We start from the raw sequence: 19,536 nt of genomic DNA on the forward strand, positions 1-19,536 counted from the left end.
TCTTCCCTTTTCCATTTTCCATTCAAATCCATGTTAGCTCAGCATCGATCAAAAATGTCTGTTGGTTGTTCATGCTTCCCTTGTGCAGGCGTTGGGTTCCTCATCTTACCATCTTGAGCATAAAAACTCACCAGCTGCTGCCCTGAAGAAGTGGCACATGAAGAAAATAGAGTAGAAAATAATTCTTTTAATTATAGAAAACGTACCTCAGATCAGGAGTATGAGGACTGTGAAAGTCTCATGCCCATTTTCCGTCAGTAGGTGAAGAACACCTATCTCCAGAATTGCTACTGTGGCACATTTCACTCTAAAATATTAGTGTTGTATCAACGTAGTGTATGTACCATAAATGAGTGGGTTCTCTCCTCTTTCAAATGATCCATTTTTCATTCAGCTGCTAAAAATACCGGTGGAGCATTCATTGACCGCATCTGTCTTTTGTACGGAGGAAGCCTTGGCAGCGGGCTGAGTAAATGGGAGGCGCACCTTGCTCTAAATCGTTTGTAAGGAAAAGGCAAACATTAGCAATTGTCATGATACACGCATGGGACTGAGTCACCGCGGGAATCGATGCTGCGCTCGCCACGCAGGAATGACCTTGATGAGTCTGGGAAGGAGGGAGGAAGCAGTGGCAGTGAAAAGAAGCAGCGGAGGGTGGCCTTGTTGTCATCCGGGCGGGAAGGTGAGAGGCAGAGGGCTCAAGTTATCCACCAAGGTCAAGCCAGAAGTTGTTGGAAGAGCTGAGAATAGAACAGGAGCCGCTTCGCTTCCAGTCTCCGCCTCGCCACAAGACTGTCTGGCATACTAGACCATTTACTTGCTAATTTGGGAAGCTTTTATCAGTTTTCTTTGGAAAGTGAGGTTTATTTTCGTCTATCCGGCGAGGGAAGGGCACAGAATGACTGTTTTGTAGCGTACTGGCAGACCCACCCCGTGTGATACTGGAGAAGGAAAGCGGAGAGAGCAGCCTGGGGGTCTCTTAGGAGGGTGGTCTGCCAGGCAGCCAGGGTGCTGTTTGCCTGTGCCAGCGTTTCTAAATCCCAAAGGCCTTACTGCATTGACAGCGGTCCTAAAACTTTGTACGTCTGTGTGTGCATCCGCATAGATATCCTCAGGACTTGGCGGCCGTCAGTAAGCCAGGTCCTGTTACACACCGGCTTCTCTTTTGTCAGTTAATCAGCAAACAACTGGAAACCTGTTTCCCAATAACATTATAGTCTCTGAATTTCTGCTTGATGCAAAGTAGCAATGAAAGAAGGAACTTTGCCACTAATGGTTCAGGGATTGAATTGCTTGCCAGTGAGAACAAGGGATAAATAACCTGTTGCTAGTGCTGCTGCCATCCTTTTGACGTTGTTGCTTAATCCTTTTGACGCACCCGGAAAAGGGGAGACTTACAAGAATAATTGCAAGATGATCATCGAGATGATGAGAGGGCTACGCAAACATGGCAAGGCCGTTGGGAAGGCTGGGTTTGAGTAAATATTATTCCTGTGGTATTAGTGGGGCATCAGGACATGAAGGGATTTGTTACTGGCAAAACCGGGATTAGAAATTTGGGCTTTTTTTCTGGCATCAAGTCTCACATTCATTACCGCTACTCAGGCACTTGAAAGCTACTTTGAAATGACACTATGAACAGTATTTTCTTTAGTCTAAGATCAGTTATTTGTGCCAGGAAATTATTTGCCCTTTTCATAAGAAAAAGAAAACTGTATTGCTTAACTGGGCTGGTGAGTGCCCGCGACGGCCGGGCCCTGGCTCTGACCTCGCTGCTCTCTCCCCATCGTCCGTTTCTCCTTTTCCTTTACTGTAGCCGTCAATGCTCTCTTCTTTCTTTGTTCTAGCCTCAGCCAGACTGAGGTGCCTGCTAGTAGTAACTCCTGGGTTTTAAGTAAAACTTAATAGGTAAATGCTTTGTCACAATCCTGTGAAAAATAGTCTTTGCTGGCTTAGGTCATACCCCAGGGGCCAAGTGATGATGTGAGCAACAGTTGAAGTTCTCCATTTGTCTTTGCTGCTGAAAGTATGTAATTAGGATTCATCTCCTTTTGATTTGTATGAAAACAGCAGCTCATGTTCATAGACTTGGACCTTTCCTACTGCGTAATCCATTTGTGAGGCAGATCGGTCCTGCCTTCCTTTTCAAGAGATAACGACTAACGTCAAAAAGTGGTGCATTTGGAGCACTTTTGATGCGTGTATCCTGAAATGCCATTTTCAGAACTTTAGAATAGTTGAAATGTATTTTTTCTTAACATAAATCCAGTAATCCTAAGTGTAAAACACAGATATATTTACCATCTGGAAAAATAAAACTACTTTGGTTTGCATTTATACGATTTGCGAGAACTTCAAAATTACTTACAGTTATTTTTCCAAGAGAAACCCTCTTATATTTTTCCATTTGCATTTTTTTGGAAGTTGACTTTTTGGTATTGTACGTTTTCATATGTCAATAATGTCAAACATATCTGCAATATCATTTAGTTTTATCCGTTGCTTATATAACTTACTGACCTTGAAACTGTGACTAATCCCTTTCAGATCAAGGAATCTATTGTTGGTGAAATAAGACGAGAAATAGTAAGTGGATTGTTAGCAGCTGTATCACCCCAAAGCAGATCTGCAACTGCAAAACAAGATACACAGCCATGAAACGGGTACTACAGGTAATCTTTGGCAAACTGCCACAACCAGATTTTGGGTTTTTTGTCATGTGAAATATCATTGTTAACTCAAACCTTGCTTTGTTTGCACTTTCCCCTTGAAACATAAGGGATCAAAATGGAAATTCATTAAATACAGAGGATACTGATAATCCTGGATAGCTTTGGAAAATCAGCTGGTTTATAGTATGGCCCGTTCTATTGTCAGCTTTCATGCAGTTGTCCTTGATTTCTGGTTTTGGTGTGCTCCGTGATGACTTCGCCTGTGAATGCATCACGCGAGAGGATTTCTGTAGTTTGCCTGCCTTAGATATGAATATTATCAAAATACATACTTAAGCATAACAAGCAGACTTCTGAAAATCTAATTTAGATATTCATCTTGCTTTTTGTTTTCTGTAAGGTTGGATGTAGTCCGAAACGCTGTGGGATTCTGCTTTGAGCGGCGTACACTGGTGAAAGTGTCAAGTTATTTTTGCTTCAGGAGATGTTAAAGCTGCTGAGATAGGCTACTGTATTCGACGCTTGGTTCTATGATGTGTACCTTTCCTTGAGTTCATATATAAAAACTTAGACACTTTAACTAGTTCATTACTTTCCTTAAAGCATCAACAAAACTGTGGCTCTCTGAAAGGTTTTGTATTTATTTGTATGTCCCTGTTGTAAATTTTTATGTAGCTAATTTCTTTGTTTAACGATGCATCATGAAACTTGAAGATTTCCAGACGTAACCAATTTATAAATAACACACATGCGTTCAGCCTAGCTTTTTTTTAAAAAAAAAAAAAAAAACACAACAAAAAACCCCCCCAAAACACTGACCTCTATGAGGTATTTATTGTGCAATAACTGATCCACTTTAAGAGCTTGAAACAACCAATAATGGTTTCCACTGCTGTTACCTAGTGCCACTTCAAAAGAAGGAAGAAATCCTGATGTAAAAATTGCTGTTAATTCTTGGGGCGGTTACTATTAGCAGCGTGGTAGAATGACATGAGGTTACTTAAAACTACTTAAAGTTCTGACACTGAAAGCCTTATCTTTGTGTAGAAGACAACTTTTAACTAATTTTATTTGCTTCCTTACTGTTTGCCCATCCCTCTATAGAAAAGTGCCTTATTTTAAGCACTGTTTTTTGTCTTTGTGTTGACTGCTCTCAGTCATACCAAGAGAAGTTCTCTTGTGCTTCATATTAACCAAAATGCAATAAAAGTACTGATCTTCTGAAAGCAATTAGGATGTGCAGTTTGGAGTGGATGAACGACCTTGCTTGTACTATGGGGAAAATGGAAAAAAATCTCTTTTCTTTCCCCATCCCTTACTGAGTGTATTTTCAGTAAGCCTGGTGAATGTGCGTTTGTTCCAATGGAGCAAATTGGAAGTCATTGGAGGTTTTATGTGGTCAAATAGACATTTAGTGGATATGTAATATCCCATTTTGCTGTGCTTGGAATCTCTTGACTCCTTTGCCATTTCCATCAACTAAAACTCTTTACACTATGTCAAGGTCTTTAATCAAAAATAGTTTCAAATATAACAATATTATATGAAAAAGTTTATAAGATTTCAAATTGTGTTAGGAAGACACACAAGGGCTGATTTCTTAAAAAAAAAAGTGTATATTAAACCAATAAAATATTTATTTTGCCTATAATCTGTGTAATTGTTTTTCATTGTGCATGGTTTACTCTTAAGCAAAATAAGTAACATAGATTTGATCAAATAGTACACAGAATGGAGAACAGCAAGAAAGCTCAGGACTTGGGTTTCCAAAAGCTTTCAGATGTTCAGGGGACCCTATATGCTTAGGAAATGTGAGATTTACATTTGAGAGAAATGTTGGCACTTAAAACCAAACTCTTAAAGTTGTTAGCTCCTGTTGTGGCTCCAAGAATTTGGTTGGCCTTGACCTCTCCTCAGAGTTTGTCACTGTGAGTAGAGCCAGAGCTTTCTTGAAAACATCATCCTACATGTTCAAAAGTTGAAATATAAACTCCAATAGCACTTAGGCATGGCAATCCGTATGAGGTGGTAAGCTGCAGTAGGTTTCTGCTTTCCTTTGCAGCTTGCACGAGTACGCAGTTCCGTTCCAGAATGCCACCGGAGAGTAACTAGCCAGACCCGGGTGCCTGCAACCTTCCTTCGCAAATGCGCAAACCCAAAACCTACTCAAATATTTGCAGCAGCAGATGTTCCCCTTGTCCCCCAGCCAGATTAATTAGCACACTCAACCGTTAACGTAGGTCCTGTGCCCATGTACTACTCAAAGTGGCATTCCAAGAAAGGTGGCAAGTGTGGCTGTCACGGAGCGATGGAGGAAAGCAGTTCAGGAGCTGGCGGCCGTCGAGCAGCGGCTGCCAGCAGCATCCTCCGCAGGTACGGCAGCCTGGCTCCTCGCTGCTCCGGCGAGAGAAGTCACTCGTAGGTAACATCCCGGAGCGTCTGGGGCACTTCAGCTCGTAGCTTGTAAGAACCTTTGATCTCAGCAACACAGAGTCTAATGTTTAATATATCCTGAGAAATAAAAAATAGTGCCAATTTTTCATCCAGCTGATGGAAGGCAGATTTGTGAGGTTCTGGCAGAATTTAAAATAAAGACTTTTCAAAATGACATTTCTGAAAACTACTGAAACTAATGAATATACAAGCACCTATTTTTCCGTAATCCTGGTAAAGATTTTTGCCATTCTTAAAGATGCTTCCAGCTAATATTTTCTGAGTGACATTTATCTAGATATAGGAATGTCTATAAACTCCTGTTTAAAAAAAAAAATGTAGTGCACTGCTGTCATATAAGTTAAGCTGAACTGGTATCGACCTCTATTGACAATTCTGCTTGTGCCTTAGGAACAGCTGTCATTATTATTGGACACACGCCTAACCTGGGTGGTTTGCCCTTTAGTAATGTCAGTTCAGCTGTAATGATTTTCTGAGCATCGACGGTTTTTCTTTTGTTTAATGATTGAAACTGCTACTTTCCTTACAAATTAGTGTTGTCTTTTTTTCTGCCAGCCTGCAATTTGATATGAATTCTATGCAGATTAAAACAGCTTTATTAGTGGCTGATAAATATTGGTCAATCAAATTTGCTGTGAATAAGGCCAGCAGTAATGCCAGAGAGATTTTGGATGCTTTTCTAAACTTCACTGTGATAGTTGTCTTTGTGGCTGCCAGCTGGCTGCAGGAGTATAAAGCGAAGGGCTGTGTTTTGGAAACGCTAAGAGCTAGCTGTTTCTGTGGGTACAGGACAGCCACATCCCTGTTGGTAGCAATATAGACTTGTCTTCAGCCTGCTGCAGAGCAATACGTGCCTATGGCACAGCTGAAATCAGGCAGAGGCTTGGGGGCCTAGTACCTGGAGATTTTTTTTTTTTTTTTGAGGTGAGTAAAAGCATGTTTCTAGCCCCCCAAAGCTACAGAAATGAGCTCTGCTGAAATGATGTGGAGTCATCTCAGCATTCGGCAGCTGGAGGCAACAGCTGGCAAGGCGGGAGCAGCCCCCCGCACCGCGTGGGTTAGTGCTCTGGTGCCCGCGAGGTGCTGCTGCCGCTCGCCCACGGCACCGCCTGTGAGCCCCGAAGAAGAAAGGCAAAGGATGGCCACGGACCCAGCTACGTGGCCGGGGTGAGTACGCAGGAGGAGAGGCTCCTGCTGCTGGTAGCTTCTGCAACACTGTTCGGAGAGAGGACTCAAAGTGGCCCTGCCCCTGCTGAAAGAACTGATAGGCTCTTGAAGATCTTTCAGGCGCTTTTGCTGACCACGGCCTTCATATGGGAAGGCTGCCCTGCATCTTCTGCTTTCTCTCAAACTGTGTGGTGTGCAAGCCCTTGGCAGCCTGCTTTTAGAAGGCAAGTGATGCCCAAGATGCTCCAAGCTGTGCGTTTCCTAAGGACCGGTTTGCTCTGATTTCTGTCTCGCTTAAGGTGAGGATTTAAAGCCTTGCCGATACAGTCCGACCACTGATGCTCACCAGTATTCCTCTGCTGAGTCTGGAGGGGCAGCGTTTGTACTGCCTTCGGATTTTGCGGACTGCTGAGCAAATGGCTCTTGAAATATAGCATAGGTCAGAACATTTTAATTCAGTTATACCACAGATGAATCTGTTTCAATGAAACCGGCCACAGGAAGATAACAATTAGGGAGAGGGAAGAAGAGCTCAATTTGGAAATTGAGTAATTCAAGCCATGACTAGCAGTGTAAAACAAAATCATGCCTGAACTACTGCAAAATTTCCCTTTTGGAGGATTTTTTTCAACAGGGAACAAACCCAAAACTCTGAAACTTTGATGGTGTCATAAAATAGAATAACTGCTGGTTAGATGGCTTCAGTGCAATGCAACACTTTCTTCTGAATTAACATGATAATGTCAAAATAATACATGATTTGATTTTCAGGAAAAACAAGAAACTAGTACTATTAATTTGGCATAATGCAAATTTACTTTGATATTTCATGTGTGATTTTAGATGTGATGGGAATCCTTCATATTCATGCCATAGAATAAAAATGCACAATATTTTTATAATAAAAGTTGTAACAATAAAAGACAAGACTTTTTTTTTTTAAAGAAACAAAATCACTTGATAATTCCAAATAGCTTGTATATCAGGCAGTTCTGCATAGATGCTTGCTGAGTGATGCTGAATATTATATATAGAAACATCTTTCTCTTTTTTTTGCAGGGTAAAAGGGGAAAGCCTGGACAACGGTTAAGTAATTAAATGGTAGCAATGAGAAGGCAGCACGATGAAAAGCAAGAATTACCTCAGTGAGTGAGTAGCTGTTCTGCTTACCGTGAAATCTTTGGTACAGATACCTGCTTTCACAGGTATTTCTAAATTTGTGAGTCTTTGTACAATAAAGTAGAGTTTCTCATTTTTTTATTCTCTAAAGTAGTCGTGTTTTCCATTGGTTATTTGCTACAACATATTAGGGAGTTTTTGAGTCAATTTTTTAAGAAAACATCTACAAAAATATTCCTGTTTAGTTTTGTGTGTTCGGCTTTGGTTTTAGATTTTGTTTTAAAAGTATCATAAAGGCAGGGGAAGTGATTTTGAAGGGCAATGTCCTGTACTTAAAGATTGAACAATACAGGTTTTAAATATGTACTTAATAAATAGGTATGGTTATTATTGGGGGGGGTGCAGGAAAATTTACATCTAGGCATAGTTTCACACTGGCATAAGCAATGGGAAAAAAGCTTAGCAAAGGGATTGATTATTCTTAAGTACAAGGAGCGTAGCGGTGCAGGCTCATGAAAAGCTTGGAGTTTTGTTGCAGTTAGTAACATAAAAGCAGCCACAGCAGCTGAAACCAAAGGTCCAGCCCCTTTGATATCTTCACCCCCACAGTGGCCAACAGCAAACGCTATTCTTTGGGAAGAGCATAGCCTGAAGGAAGCGTGGGGAGTATCTCTGCCCTCCTGCTCTCGGCAGGCGGTGGCTCTGGGATTTCCTGGCCAGCAGTGATATCCTTGATGGATTTCTTTTCCATGAATGTATCTAATTGCTTTTCTAGCTTGTGTAAAGTTTTGGTGTCCACAACATCCAGTGGTGATGAGTTCCGCAATTTAAGCACAGCCTGCATGAAGAAGGTTTTTTGTTTGAACCAATCCCTGAATAATTTTGCATGATGCCTTCCAGCTCAGCTGCTGCCTTCAGGCCCTGTGGGGCTGCAGAGAGGGCACAACCTGAACTGGGGTAGCCCTCGGCTCCTGGCTTGTCCCTACTCATGGAGAAGCCCCATTCCTGCTGCTCCCGACACTGGTATAAGAAATAGCAAAGAAATGTGCCCCAGCCACCTTCTCCAGGCCACCAAACCTCTGACACCACCCTCCAGGTGTGCCAGCTGCACAGGTCCGGCCGGCTCGGTTGCTCCCACGAGGATGCTGCAGGCACCTCCTCGGGGGTCGCTGCCACTTCTCTAGTGCGCTGAGGAGATGCTGGCGTCAGGAGAGGTCCCAGCCGGAGAGCCTGAGGAAAGCACCGACCAACACATCTTTGCAAAGGTTCTTGCATATCAGGGGCTACAATGGGGATTAAAGTTGTATCCAAAGAGACATGCTGGAAGGAGTGCCACTTCCAAGCTGAGTCTTTGCTCTGTGAAGGCAGCCTGGTGGATCAGAGAACTGTAACGGAATGCTTCCCTGCATCTGCACTGGTGCAATTAGGAGCCAAAACCTTAAGTAGGTTGGCTTCACAAGCAGCTCCAGCTCTCTCTCCTCTCCTTGTCAGGCTGATGCTGCAGAAGTCCCTGACCACAGCAGAGAAGCTGAGGCAGATCACAGCCACAACAGAAATTGTGTAAGGAGAGTGCAGGACAAAGACCCTTGAATTCCATTCCCAGCAGTCTCTGTCTTTGGCTGGGAAAAAAAAAATAAACCTCCCCTAACACAACAGGAAAAATATCTCAAAGAGGAACTGTGCCGTGAGTACTCTGATAGCTCGTCACTACAGTAGGATACACTAAAAGCCAGCGCTTCATACCAGAACCTAGTGAATGACATAGGAAGGAAAGATCTTAGACAGTTATTGTTATTTTTTCTTCCATGATAGTTTTAGCTGAATCATGAAGGAATTTGAAACATTGTGGGGAGTGCACTAAAAACAGAAGATGAGCTAAAAGGATTTGGCAGTACTTAAATGCATTTCAGCTCTTCCCCAGACTATGATGCAGTCTATAGAAAATGCAAGCACACTTTGCCCGGAGACATCTAGTGCTGCAAATTAGGTGTAAGAGTGAGCTGATGTAGTAATCCTGAAATGCTATACCCGAGTGCTTTCTGAAATATGCCTCTTATACTATTTTAAAAATACTTCTATTGTTATAGCGCATGTGAAGATTGCTGGGCACCAGCTCCAAATCAGCAGAGAGAGGAGAGCTGCAGAGGCAAGTATCTCCCCATCGCATCGTCGGTGGGCCTCCCTCCCCGGTGTAGCGGCCCCATTAAGGATCTGTCCCTGTGTCTTGTCCTGTCCCTGTCTTCTGGCTCCCTTCTGAACCTGCCAAGAGGTGCTTTTGTTCGTTTGTTTCTTCATATGACTGTTGAGCTTTTTTTCTCAGATACTAGCAACAACTTTGAGACATGATTCCTTTAGACAGCAATGTCCAGCAATCTAGAGCTGAAACACACCTCCATAATCCTTTGAGCGTTTAATGTTTTAATATTTTTTCACTATCTGAATGTGTTTTTTCAACTGACTTTATCATTAACATAAGAAATTTTAAGCCTTTGTAATGAGAATTATAGCTCCTGTAATAGAGTAACATACACTGTAATCGTAGCATAATTTAATACATGAAGTTTCATAGACAGCTATAACGGATATTTTATGGCAAACAGTTTTTTCATAGAGAAACCTGATATTTAAAATATACTATTTAGTAATATATATAATAGCAAAGCAGGTGGAAAACATTTTTCTCACGTTATCTGGGACTGAGAAAAGAAAAATTATTTTCTTTCAAGTATGAAAATTTATCAGAGAAAAGCCACAGCTTCAATCCCTGTGTATGTCCTCCCCGCGTGTATCCCTGTGTATATCCTCTATGTCTGAAGCTGTCATTGAAGTTAATGGCATGTCTGTTCAAGAAGGACTTGTGAAATTGGATAATTAGACTGTCCTGAAAACAACTCTCTAATTGTCCTTAGTGAAAGCAGAGTGTGCCTCTCTTACTTTAGTGTCTTAGACTCTTAGTCGTACCAGCAGAACTGCTGCATTTGCGTTCTGGCGCTAATTGTCCGTGGAAGTCTATAAAGCAAACTATGATTTGCCTTTGTAGGAATAGCGAAGGCTTAAAAATGATCACATGAAACACTGAACATCACTATTCTGTGCATCTCTTCCCTTTGTGGTGGTAAATGAAACTGAGCGTTTCACCTGAGCACTGAAAATGTCCAGGCCTCGCCTGAGAGGGCCCAGGGTCAGCCGACCTCGGCCCGCCTCCAGCGGCGGCTGGGACGGGTGCCTCCAGGAGTCCCCTCCGAGCGGGACTCTTCTGTGGTTCTACGATTCTCAGTTAACGCCACCTGGACTGTCACAATAAATCTAACAGGAAAATCGCCAGCTACTAGCCGTCGGCTGGAAACCACTGTGGCACACGGTAGTTTTGATTTGGATGAGGAGGGAAATTTCAGCCCTCACTGAGAGTTATTTTTGCGCATTGAGTCAACTGGGTCTTTAACTTTCAGTGTGCCCTCACCTCCTGAGCTTTATCAGGTTAGTCGTAAACCAGCTAGCTAGTCTCCTTGCCTCTGTTCAGAAATACCCTGCTGTTCCGATAATGTGTTAACGGTGTTCATTTGTATGAATCAAAGCCAAACAAATATTCCCTCCCTGACTTGCTGCTTTATTCTGCTGTGCGCGGCCTGTGCATTGCTCTCAGCCGTGATCCCCGCTCCTTCCCCGCCTCCTCCCCTGGCACAGGTGGGAAAACACTCAGGGACGCTGAATAAGCCTGTGATCATCTGTGAAAATCCTTGGTGCTCTCAGTGGCCTGAATAAGAAACACGTTTTCAAATTCCCCTGAGTTTTGGCGATGTCCAGCCTCAGCTCTGAGCTTCTCTGTTTCCTTACTACAGTCTTGTCAGAGGCAGACTCCAGTTGTTACTCCTCTCCGTGAATTTCGTCGGTTTGCTCTTCGTTCTGGCTGGTTGTGTTTTCCTTCCCTGTTGAGAGAGTTCACAGGCCCTCCAAAAACCTGACCAAAATGCCCTTTCTCTCTGCAGGCAGCCTCATCCCAGGCACAGCTGGTTCTGTGGTGGGCTGGGCCAGTCTGGGTTTCCCTGCTGTACCTCGTTTTCTCTTTCTTCCCAATTCTCGGCAGTGTGTAACAGGAGATAGGCCCGACACTCTTCAGCTTAGAGCTAAGCTTTCAGCATAGCCCTTAGACCTGGCTCTAGGGCATTTTCTGTCCGGGGATCCAGTCGTGGCATCCAGCACACCTTTGTGGCAGGAGCTCTGCTGTCCTGCTTGGCAGTGGTCGGGTGCTCTAAGCAAAGAGGTAGGTTAAGTCAGTGGTCGCTGTGTATCGTTTCATACACTTCTTTTGAATTAAGGTGAAATGAAAAGTGAAAACCAATTATATTCACCAAAGGATACTATTGGTATGATTGACCAAATTCTTTTCCTGGTCTTGGAAAAAGGCACAGATTTTGTACCCCAAAGTAGGATTTGACCCTCTGAATTTTAGCCATCTGAAAGTGAGGTAACTAGTCTGAGTCACCTTTACTTTTTCTAGGGTTGTTGGAGAGAAAATGTCATCTCCAGTAAACACTGTATTCCACTCAGGTAGGACAGGGTGAAATGCCCTTTGATGTGTCTAGCATGAGGGAGCCCAGATAGCTGGCTTAAAGGTGGATGTTCTCAGTATCTGAAATCATGTGAGATGGACCCCACCAGAAGAGATCGCAGTCTAAATCTGCAAACCCAGCCTAAGGTGCAAACCCACTTAGCACACCAGATAAGCTTCATGGAAGTGTAGGCATCTGTTTAGCAGCATCATCAAAAATCTTCCTGGAAGAGGTTTAGAAAAGGATTTGAAAGAGCAAAGGCAATTGTTTGATACATGAGAAGAGGAGAGAGGTTCTGGCACACTGTAACAGAGACGGAATTATTGCATCCACCCCTCCTGCTACCTCCACCCCCAAAATCTGAAAACTTCCTGATTTGTGTTCATCAATAATTAAGAGCCCATCAGCAATACTCAGAGGGAGCTTGCATTGCACTTCTGAGCAGCCAGTTAGTAATGTACGGTGGAGAGATCCTCTTTTTCAAATCCCAGGGCTCCAGGCCATGCAATGCCAGTATCGCATTTTCAATTAGCTTCTGAGTGAATGCTTGGCATATGTAGAAGTGAACGGGTACACAATTAGCTTATTGTTCCTTTCAGCTTTGTGCTGAGAGGATCTGAAGGACTGCACAAGAGAGGGGAGAGGGGAAAAAAAAGAAAATAGCCAAGCCAGCAGCATCTCCGTGGATGTGGAATAAGGGAGTTGCTCGGCTCGCGCAGATTCCCGTGCTAAGTCGGGAGCTGCAGCTGTCGGTGAGGAGCACTCAGCCGGCTGTGGGGCGGGCGCCCGGGGAGAGGCGCAGAGCCGGTCTCAAGCTCCAGGCTCGTCTCTCGTCTGACTCACCTCAGCATCACAATGGAGCCCAACAGCCCTAAAAAAATACAGTTTTCTGTGCCGCTCTTTCAGAGTCAAATAGATCCCGAGGCAGCTGAGCAGGTAAGGAAGACCAGTTTCTTTTGGTGTTTTGAGGGAACGGGCTAGCAATGGGGTCGAGATGTGGGGTGAGAACAGGTAATACTTGTGGCCTAAATGCTTTTCTAACTTATATTAGTGTAACCATAGACTAAATGCTCTGAAGGTTATAGCGATGTTTGGATACACCCAAAGAGGGAGGAGGATATGTCCTCTAGCCAGAATAAGGCTTCTTTACCTTGGGTAGGTTTATTCAGCATATATTTGTGGTGCCTTTTCTATAACTGGACTTGTGCCCTAATACATACACTTCACATGAATACACATTCTCAACAAATCAGCTACAGTATATTATTTGTACATAAAGCAAAACATGAAGCTGATAATAGGTACCTAATGGAAATATTGCGCAGAAGACAGCTTATTTACCATTCATTTTTACATGAGAAAATATAAGTTCTGTTTTGCACAAAAGTTACCTCCTGTATTTCTCATGATTTTTATACAGTCTTCTTTATGTCATTGTTACAGTGTTTTACATCTTTGAAAAATATATAAGTGTAGAAATATGCCTGACTTATGTCCACGTTGGAATTATGTGTGTGCTATTTTAGGTTTTGACTCACTCCCAAAACATACACATACATATAATATATATAGCAATACAGATGTCTGAGGAGGAAAAGATATCTATTACTGTGTACAGATATGTGTAAATGCGCATAAAGAAGGGCACAGGAAATCTTACGAGAAAAGCTGGATAAATCGTAATTAGGTGACCCAGTATATTTCTCTCAGTGCAAATCCTTCTTGACATTTGCTTCTATTTTGGTAAGTCTAGTTTTAGATGATACCAGGGGAATATTATAACCTTGACCGTTCTGTGCCATTAGCTACAAAATTATTTGCACTTTTAGGACAGGTATCTAGTTTCCTGAATATTCTGATGTCATGCCTAAAGGCAGCCGCCTTTGCCAGAAAATGATGAGTTGTGAGTGACCACTGAATGAAGAAATACTAGAAGGGTGCAGGGGAGAATTTCTGCGGGTCTTCATTTGTCCATAGGTACTTCTGAGCTGCGAGATGTCCATACCTTATGGAACAGTCCTGCAATGAATTCAAGCAGGGTTTGTTCTGATATTTTTCTGAAATCTGGGAGAACCATAGGATTAGGATTTCCCGGAATTCCCATGGCTTTTAAAACGCTTTGGCCCAAATTCTGCCCAGTATTTATGGGCAGTCCTTTTTTTATGTTGTGAGTTTAATTCCAAGTGCTATACAGTTTCACTGTGGGTGTGTGATGAAATTAACGTAGTAAATTCTGGTGTCAGCTACAGTTACGTTAATCTGGAATAAACCCATTAACCCTGATGATGTATTTTCTGTTTACACCTCTGAAAGCAAAATTTGAACCCAGCTAAATACAGATGTTGGCTCAGCAACTAAAAAAGAACAAATGCACTGGCACTGAGGTTTTGTGTAGGAATGGTTTCTAGCTTAAATACTCTTGGTCCCTCTCTTAAATTCAGTAGAATATCAATAGCCTGGAGGCTTTAGTGAAGCAATACAAAGCTTTCAATGCAAATATGTGCATTATACAAGGGTAGTCCAATATCATGTAGTTCAACCAGTGTTAATGGAACAAAAGTACTTAACCAATTAAACTCTGAATAAGAAGAATTGCGTACAATTCAGCATTATATATAGATATGTAAAGATCTGTTGTATAGTGCTCTTTGAAAATATTTTTTTGAAAGTCTTAAATATTGTTTTTCTGTAGTTAACGACAGTAGTAACACCTCTGGCCACAGTTTAGAAATATAATAAATTCATTGGAAGGCATACATGGAAATATCGACTCTCAAGTACACTTATAAATTATTAATAATTACTTGTGAAAGCTATGACAGTACTACGTATTTGCACACATAAGCTCACAAACTGCTGCAATCTTCTTCCTGAAGCAAAGCAAAATGTCAATATTTTAAGACGTGACTAATGCGTGTCAGCAATACACGTCCAAAAACTTATTCAAGATGATTGCAAATCCTAAAGGTATTTGGAAAGCTCTCCCCTGTGCCTTTGCTTTTCATGTACAAGCAGCAGCATGACCCTGATCACTGTCAGACCAGTGAGACAGTGACATGCTGCTGTTCTGTAAATATTTTCTTTTTTAACTTTGCCTGGTCTATACTCAGGAGTGCATCAGACGGATTTTTTGCTTTACTTTGGGTGTGCGACAGTTAGTGGACCCTAATGACTGTCCTTGGTTTATGCATGTTACAGATCAGGAAAAGAAGGCCTACGCCAGCATCGCTCGTCATCATGAATGAACACGTGCCCCCAGGTAAGTGCCAACATACCTTCTAAACCATTGAACTTGTATACACAGGATTGTCTGCAAATTGGTTTTATTAACTACATGGTTTTAAAAATCCGGCATTAATTTCATAGCACTACATATCAAATAATGGATCTTAGAACAGTTTGGAGTAAACCCGATGAATACATGTAACTCTTGGCCTCCAGATAATGTCAATAATTGCAGGATCTTATCCTCCATGGAAATCTTTTTTTGTATGTACAGGGAGCATAAGACCCTGATCCAGCACTTCCATCCACAAACTCTTTCTTTCCCTGGGTGGATACTTTGGAGATCCATGAAGTCCTAGTCTTGGTTTTCTGATCTCTAGAGATACCAGGGTAGCTCCAGGGCTAATTTAACAAAGTGAATTGCTTCTGCAAAACAGGTTGTTTTCTAGTTTTCTAATGAAACATGTGATGTCTGTTTTCATTATTCCTTTTCAACTGTGAATACATTATCTTCATCCAAGACTCCTCCCAGAAGATTTTCTGTGGGATGGGACAATTTGAGGCTGCAACATACTTTGTCACATAAATGTGACTTCAGAAAGACTCTTTAATAAACTGATTAGGGAGTATTATAAGTGAAAAAGCTCAGCAAAAATGGATTGCAGGAAAAAGTCCTCAAGACATAATCCCTTTGAAACATACTACCTACTTTATATCAAACTTTTCTTTTATATAGTGCTCTGCAACATTTTTTTCCTGCCTTATCTCTTCATCACCTGAATCTTTTTTTAAAAGCAGTTCAGGCTTTTTCTCACTGATGTGTCTCTTAGGTCATTACTGTGTGCACTGGCACCTCAATATCTCAGCTCTGTTAGGAACTCCACTTACTGAACTGTGCTGAGGGTCTCCACTGCTGATTAACATCACCAGTAGATGAAGTTCCTCAGAAAGTGCAGAGAGAAGCATTTAGAGAGCCCTGCTCTTGGGGTTGAGATCATTGCAGCACAGCACACATATTAGGGAGGTTCAAGCATGACATATGGCTAAGGTTATATTCTTTTGACACTGAGAGTGACCCATGAGTTTGCTGTGGGGCTAATACCAATCCCAGTTTGGAGAGTACCTTTCTGGCCTGAATTTCAGGCAGTTCAGCTCTCAGTAATGGTGCATGAAAGATCTGCCTTAGACCGATTTTCCTTACCTTAATGGGATCTACAGTGTCTCTGTTGCTAGGACTTAATTTAAAGCAAATTCACCTTGACTGTTAACCTCTTTTGCAATTCACTTTGTACACTTTGTACTGTCATATTTCCTTTTATAAACAGATACTTGGTACCGTACCAAATCAAAACCAAACAGAGAATAAGAACTCTTTTTAATTTACAGGAAATTTTACTGTAAACAAAGTGGTGCATGTCTGTTATCTCCTTTCCTGCAATGTTCATAATAAATCTTTAAATAAATCATTTTTATTATGAGTCAGGGTTGCTGCAAGTACCAGTCAACTTCCATATAAGCCCAAGAGCTTGTATATTCACCTTCTTCACTTATTTATATTTATTCATTTACATACTATCTCCCGTTGCTAGATACTGGGAACTAATATCAATGAAGGTATTCTTGGTTAGATAATAGTCTTGTCTTGTTTTTTAATTTTCCATAAAGTCAGATAAAAATAAAAACTTTAAAAGCACCTTCATTTTCCTGCACCTCACCATGTGGTTTATGTATGAGCATGTGCGTGCGTATTTCCATATGGTATGCTTGATATGGGCAAGCGTTTTGAACGGGGTGTGCACATGTAGCTGTGTAAACCTGCTGAATACACAGACTGCAAAGCCAAATTGGAAAGGCAGACAATAGCTTTACAATGGAAGTATAAGTAGTAACAAAATTTCTTATGGGCTTGATCTTGCAAGGTGCTGTGCAGTTTCTGAAATTATTGTATACCTTCAACTTTCAGAGGATTCAGTGAGTCCTAGGGGCTCTTGACACCTTGCTGATTAAACCCCAAATACTGGGATGCTGAATAATGATTTGTCTCCAAAAATGTTAAATTCACCACTGTACATATTTACAGTGAATAAAATAATATTAGGATTGCAAGGATGCAATCTTGAAACTCCAGCAAATTACTTTAGAAGCATGATTCCCGAGGTCAGCGGGGAAACTGAACAGCAGAGAATTTAAGTGATACTGTCAAAGCCACCTATTAAATTAGAGCGGGCTAGACCAGAATCCTGTCTCACGAATTTTACCCATTGGAGTACTCCAATTTCCTCCTTAGGAGCAAACAGCTACTGAAGGATGTGCTTCCAAGGGTTTGAAATATGTGTCCTAATGCCATCCTAAATGTTTGGATGCCCCTGCAAAGTTTACTCAAATTATCTAAACTTCTTTTATTTTGAAAAACAGAGACAGGCATTTTCTAAGAATCAGATTCTTCTATAGCCTTCTGTTGCAGCTGCTTCTGATTGCAGCAGGAAAAAAGCAGCATTTTTGTGGTATTCTGGTGTTCTGGATGCAGACCCATCTGGAAACCAGAAGGCAGTAAAATGTGTTTGGACATTTCAGAACTTTATAATAAATTCAGTTTGAGTTGTGCTGTACAAAGATCTAAAATAGTTGTTTTCTTCTAAGTCTTCTCATCCATCCCTGATGTCTACTACAGCTTTGACAGCAATCTGTCTTCACTGATTTACGTCAGGCCCATTGTGCTATAGAGTGAACATGGAATATCTACTAAGGCTAAGTCATTTTAAACCAATGACAGCTACTCAAAAACTATAAGAAAAGTCTGCTTGGCTTCCTTGCTTCCAAGGAGACAGTAAGGGCTAGACCACACTAAATGTTTTAAAGACAGGTGGAGGATGTGACTGCAGGAGCCAGTATCCAGCCATCAGTATCATTGACTGGTGCATTTTCTCCTGTTCACCCCGGTTGGCATATATGATTGCAATCAAAGTCAACAGAAGACAAATTTGAATTGCAGCAGCAATGATTGCAGTAGACAATACGGGTGTGTGAAGCAACGTAACAATAAATAAACCCTTAACTCTTTCTCTAAGTGCTCTGTAAAGTGCTCTATGATGGGTTATGTCACATCTGAGCAGAGAAGCTAGCGCTAGAAAATTGAGACTCGAGTTATGAATTTACTTAACTCTATCATGCTTTAGTTGCCATCGATGGAGTTATATTTTGTGAACATCTGATGTTTGATTTCATAATATGTAGTCGGTTTTACTTTTCTTTGAAATTATAAGACCCTTTTACTATTTGTGAAAGCAAAACCAAATATTAGTGGACAGAACTACAAAAATGTGCAGCATCTCATCCTGTGCAGGATGCCTGTATGGGTTACTGGGGTAACCCTGTCGTATCCTGCTATAGCCACAGTTGCTTCATGTCTGTACTTTAAAAAAGGAACATAAGCATATGCTTAGTTTTGAGGATACATTTAACTATTAAGCTTCACAAGAGTTTAATCCAAAAATTGCTAAAGCTCTCCTGCTTCCTCTTTCTCTTGCAATATCATTGGAGCCACCAGAAACTGAAAATCACCACCCCCTGAAAGCAACCTTTTCTGTACTGCCGTAATATACTCAAAACCTCCTGTCTCCTTACCAAGCATAGCAGAATATACATGAAAATCGGTTCTTATAATTTGAAATGAAAGTCTGACCATGCTTGAAACTAGCAGAATATCATACTGCAACAGCTCAAGAAAAAGCTAGTGGCAATGTAGAGAAGTGACGGTTGAGGGAGGAAAACATGTCAGACCACAACTCAGGTTTAATGCCATGAGGGCTCGCTTTGATCAGAAAACAATGCCAACATTCCTGTACGGCCCGGCTTTGTCACAGAGCCAAGGCAACATCAAACAGTCTGGCTGGCAAAGGCTGTTCAACTTGTGTCAAAGTGTTCGGTCTTCTTGAAGCATTAGAATATGAGTAAACACTAGGATAAACTTCTGCATTTCTGAACTTTCTATGTATTTGCTGTTTCCAATTCTCCTTTCTGCTCAGTTGCCTGTTTTGGCTTCCTTGCTTGTAATGTAAATGTTAGTCAGTGTTTGAAAATGAGAAAAACATAGCAATGTTTTGATAACTTTTCTCCAGAGCTGCCTTTTTGTATTTTGCAAATCTCATTTCAAGGCAGAAAGAGTATATTATCACTGCAAACAAAACATATATGCCAAGTACAACTCGGTACATCTGAGTTTTCTGAAGGCTGGAAATCATAACCTGAAGGTAAGCAAGCTGTACCTGTCTCCGGACAAGGAACTTGCTTGCAGCTTGTCTTTGGGCATTAGCAGTTTTTCTGGCTTGTTCCCAGCTGATTTGCTGTTG

General features: G+C 41.6%; 2 protein-coding genes across 4 annotated transcripts in view; both read left to right on the forward strand.

The window, feature by feature from the left end:
* ITPRID2 (ITPR interacting domain containing 2) overlaps window positions 1–3,463 on the forward strand; it is a 42,427-nt gene extending 38,964 nt beyond the window's left edge. For all 3 annotated transcript variants that reach the window (XM_075153369.1, XM_075153370.1, XM_075153372.1), the window contains 2 exons: window positions 2,548–2,672; window positions 3,073–3,463. In XM_075153369.1, coding sequence (XP_075009470.1) covers window positions 2,548–2,658 — 111 coding nt within the window. In that variant the 3' untranslated portion in view covers window positions 2,659–2,672; window positions 3,073–3,463. The remainder of the gene's footprint in view (window positions 1–2,547; window positions 2,673–3,072) is intronic.
* A 9,185-nt stretch (window positions 3,464–12,648) lies between these two features.
* The window catches only part of PPP1R1C (protein phosphatase 1 regulatory inhibitor subunit 1C), a 54,484-nt gene continuing 47,596 nt past the window's right edge, over window positions 12,649–19,536 (forward strand). The window contains 3 exon segments of the mRNA XM_075153963.1: window positions 12,649–12,729; window positions 12,731–12,898; window positions 15,161–15,221. Coding sequence (XP_075010064.1) covers window positions 12,649–12,729; window positions 12,731–12,898; window positions 15,161–15,221 — 310 coding nt within the window.

The sequence above is a fragment of the Calonectris borealis genome, chromosome 6 (assembly GCF_964195595.1).
Source record: "Calonectris borealis chromosome 6, bCalBor7.hap1.2, whole genome shotgun sequence".
Taxonomy (NCBI): Eukaryota; Metazoa; Chordata; class Aves; order Procellariiformes; family Procellariidae; genus Calonectris; species Calonectris borealis.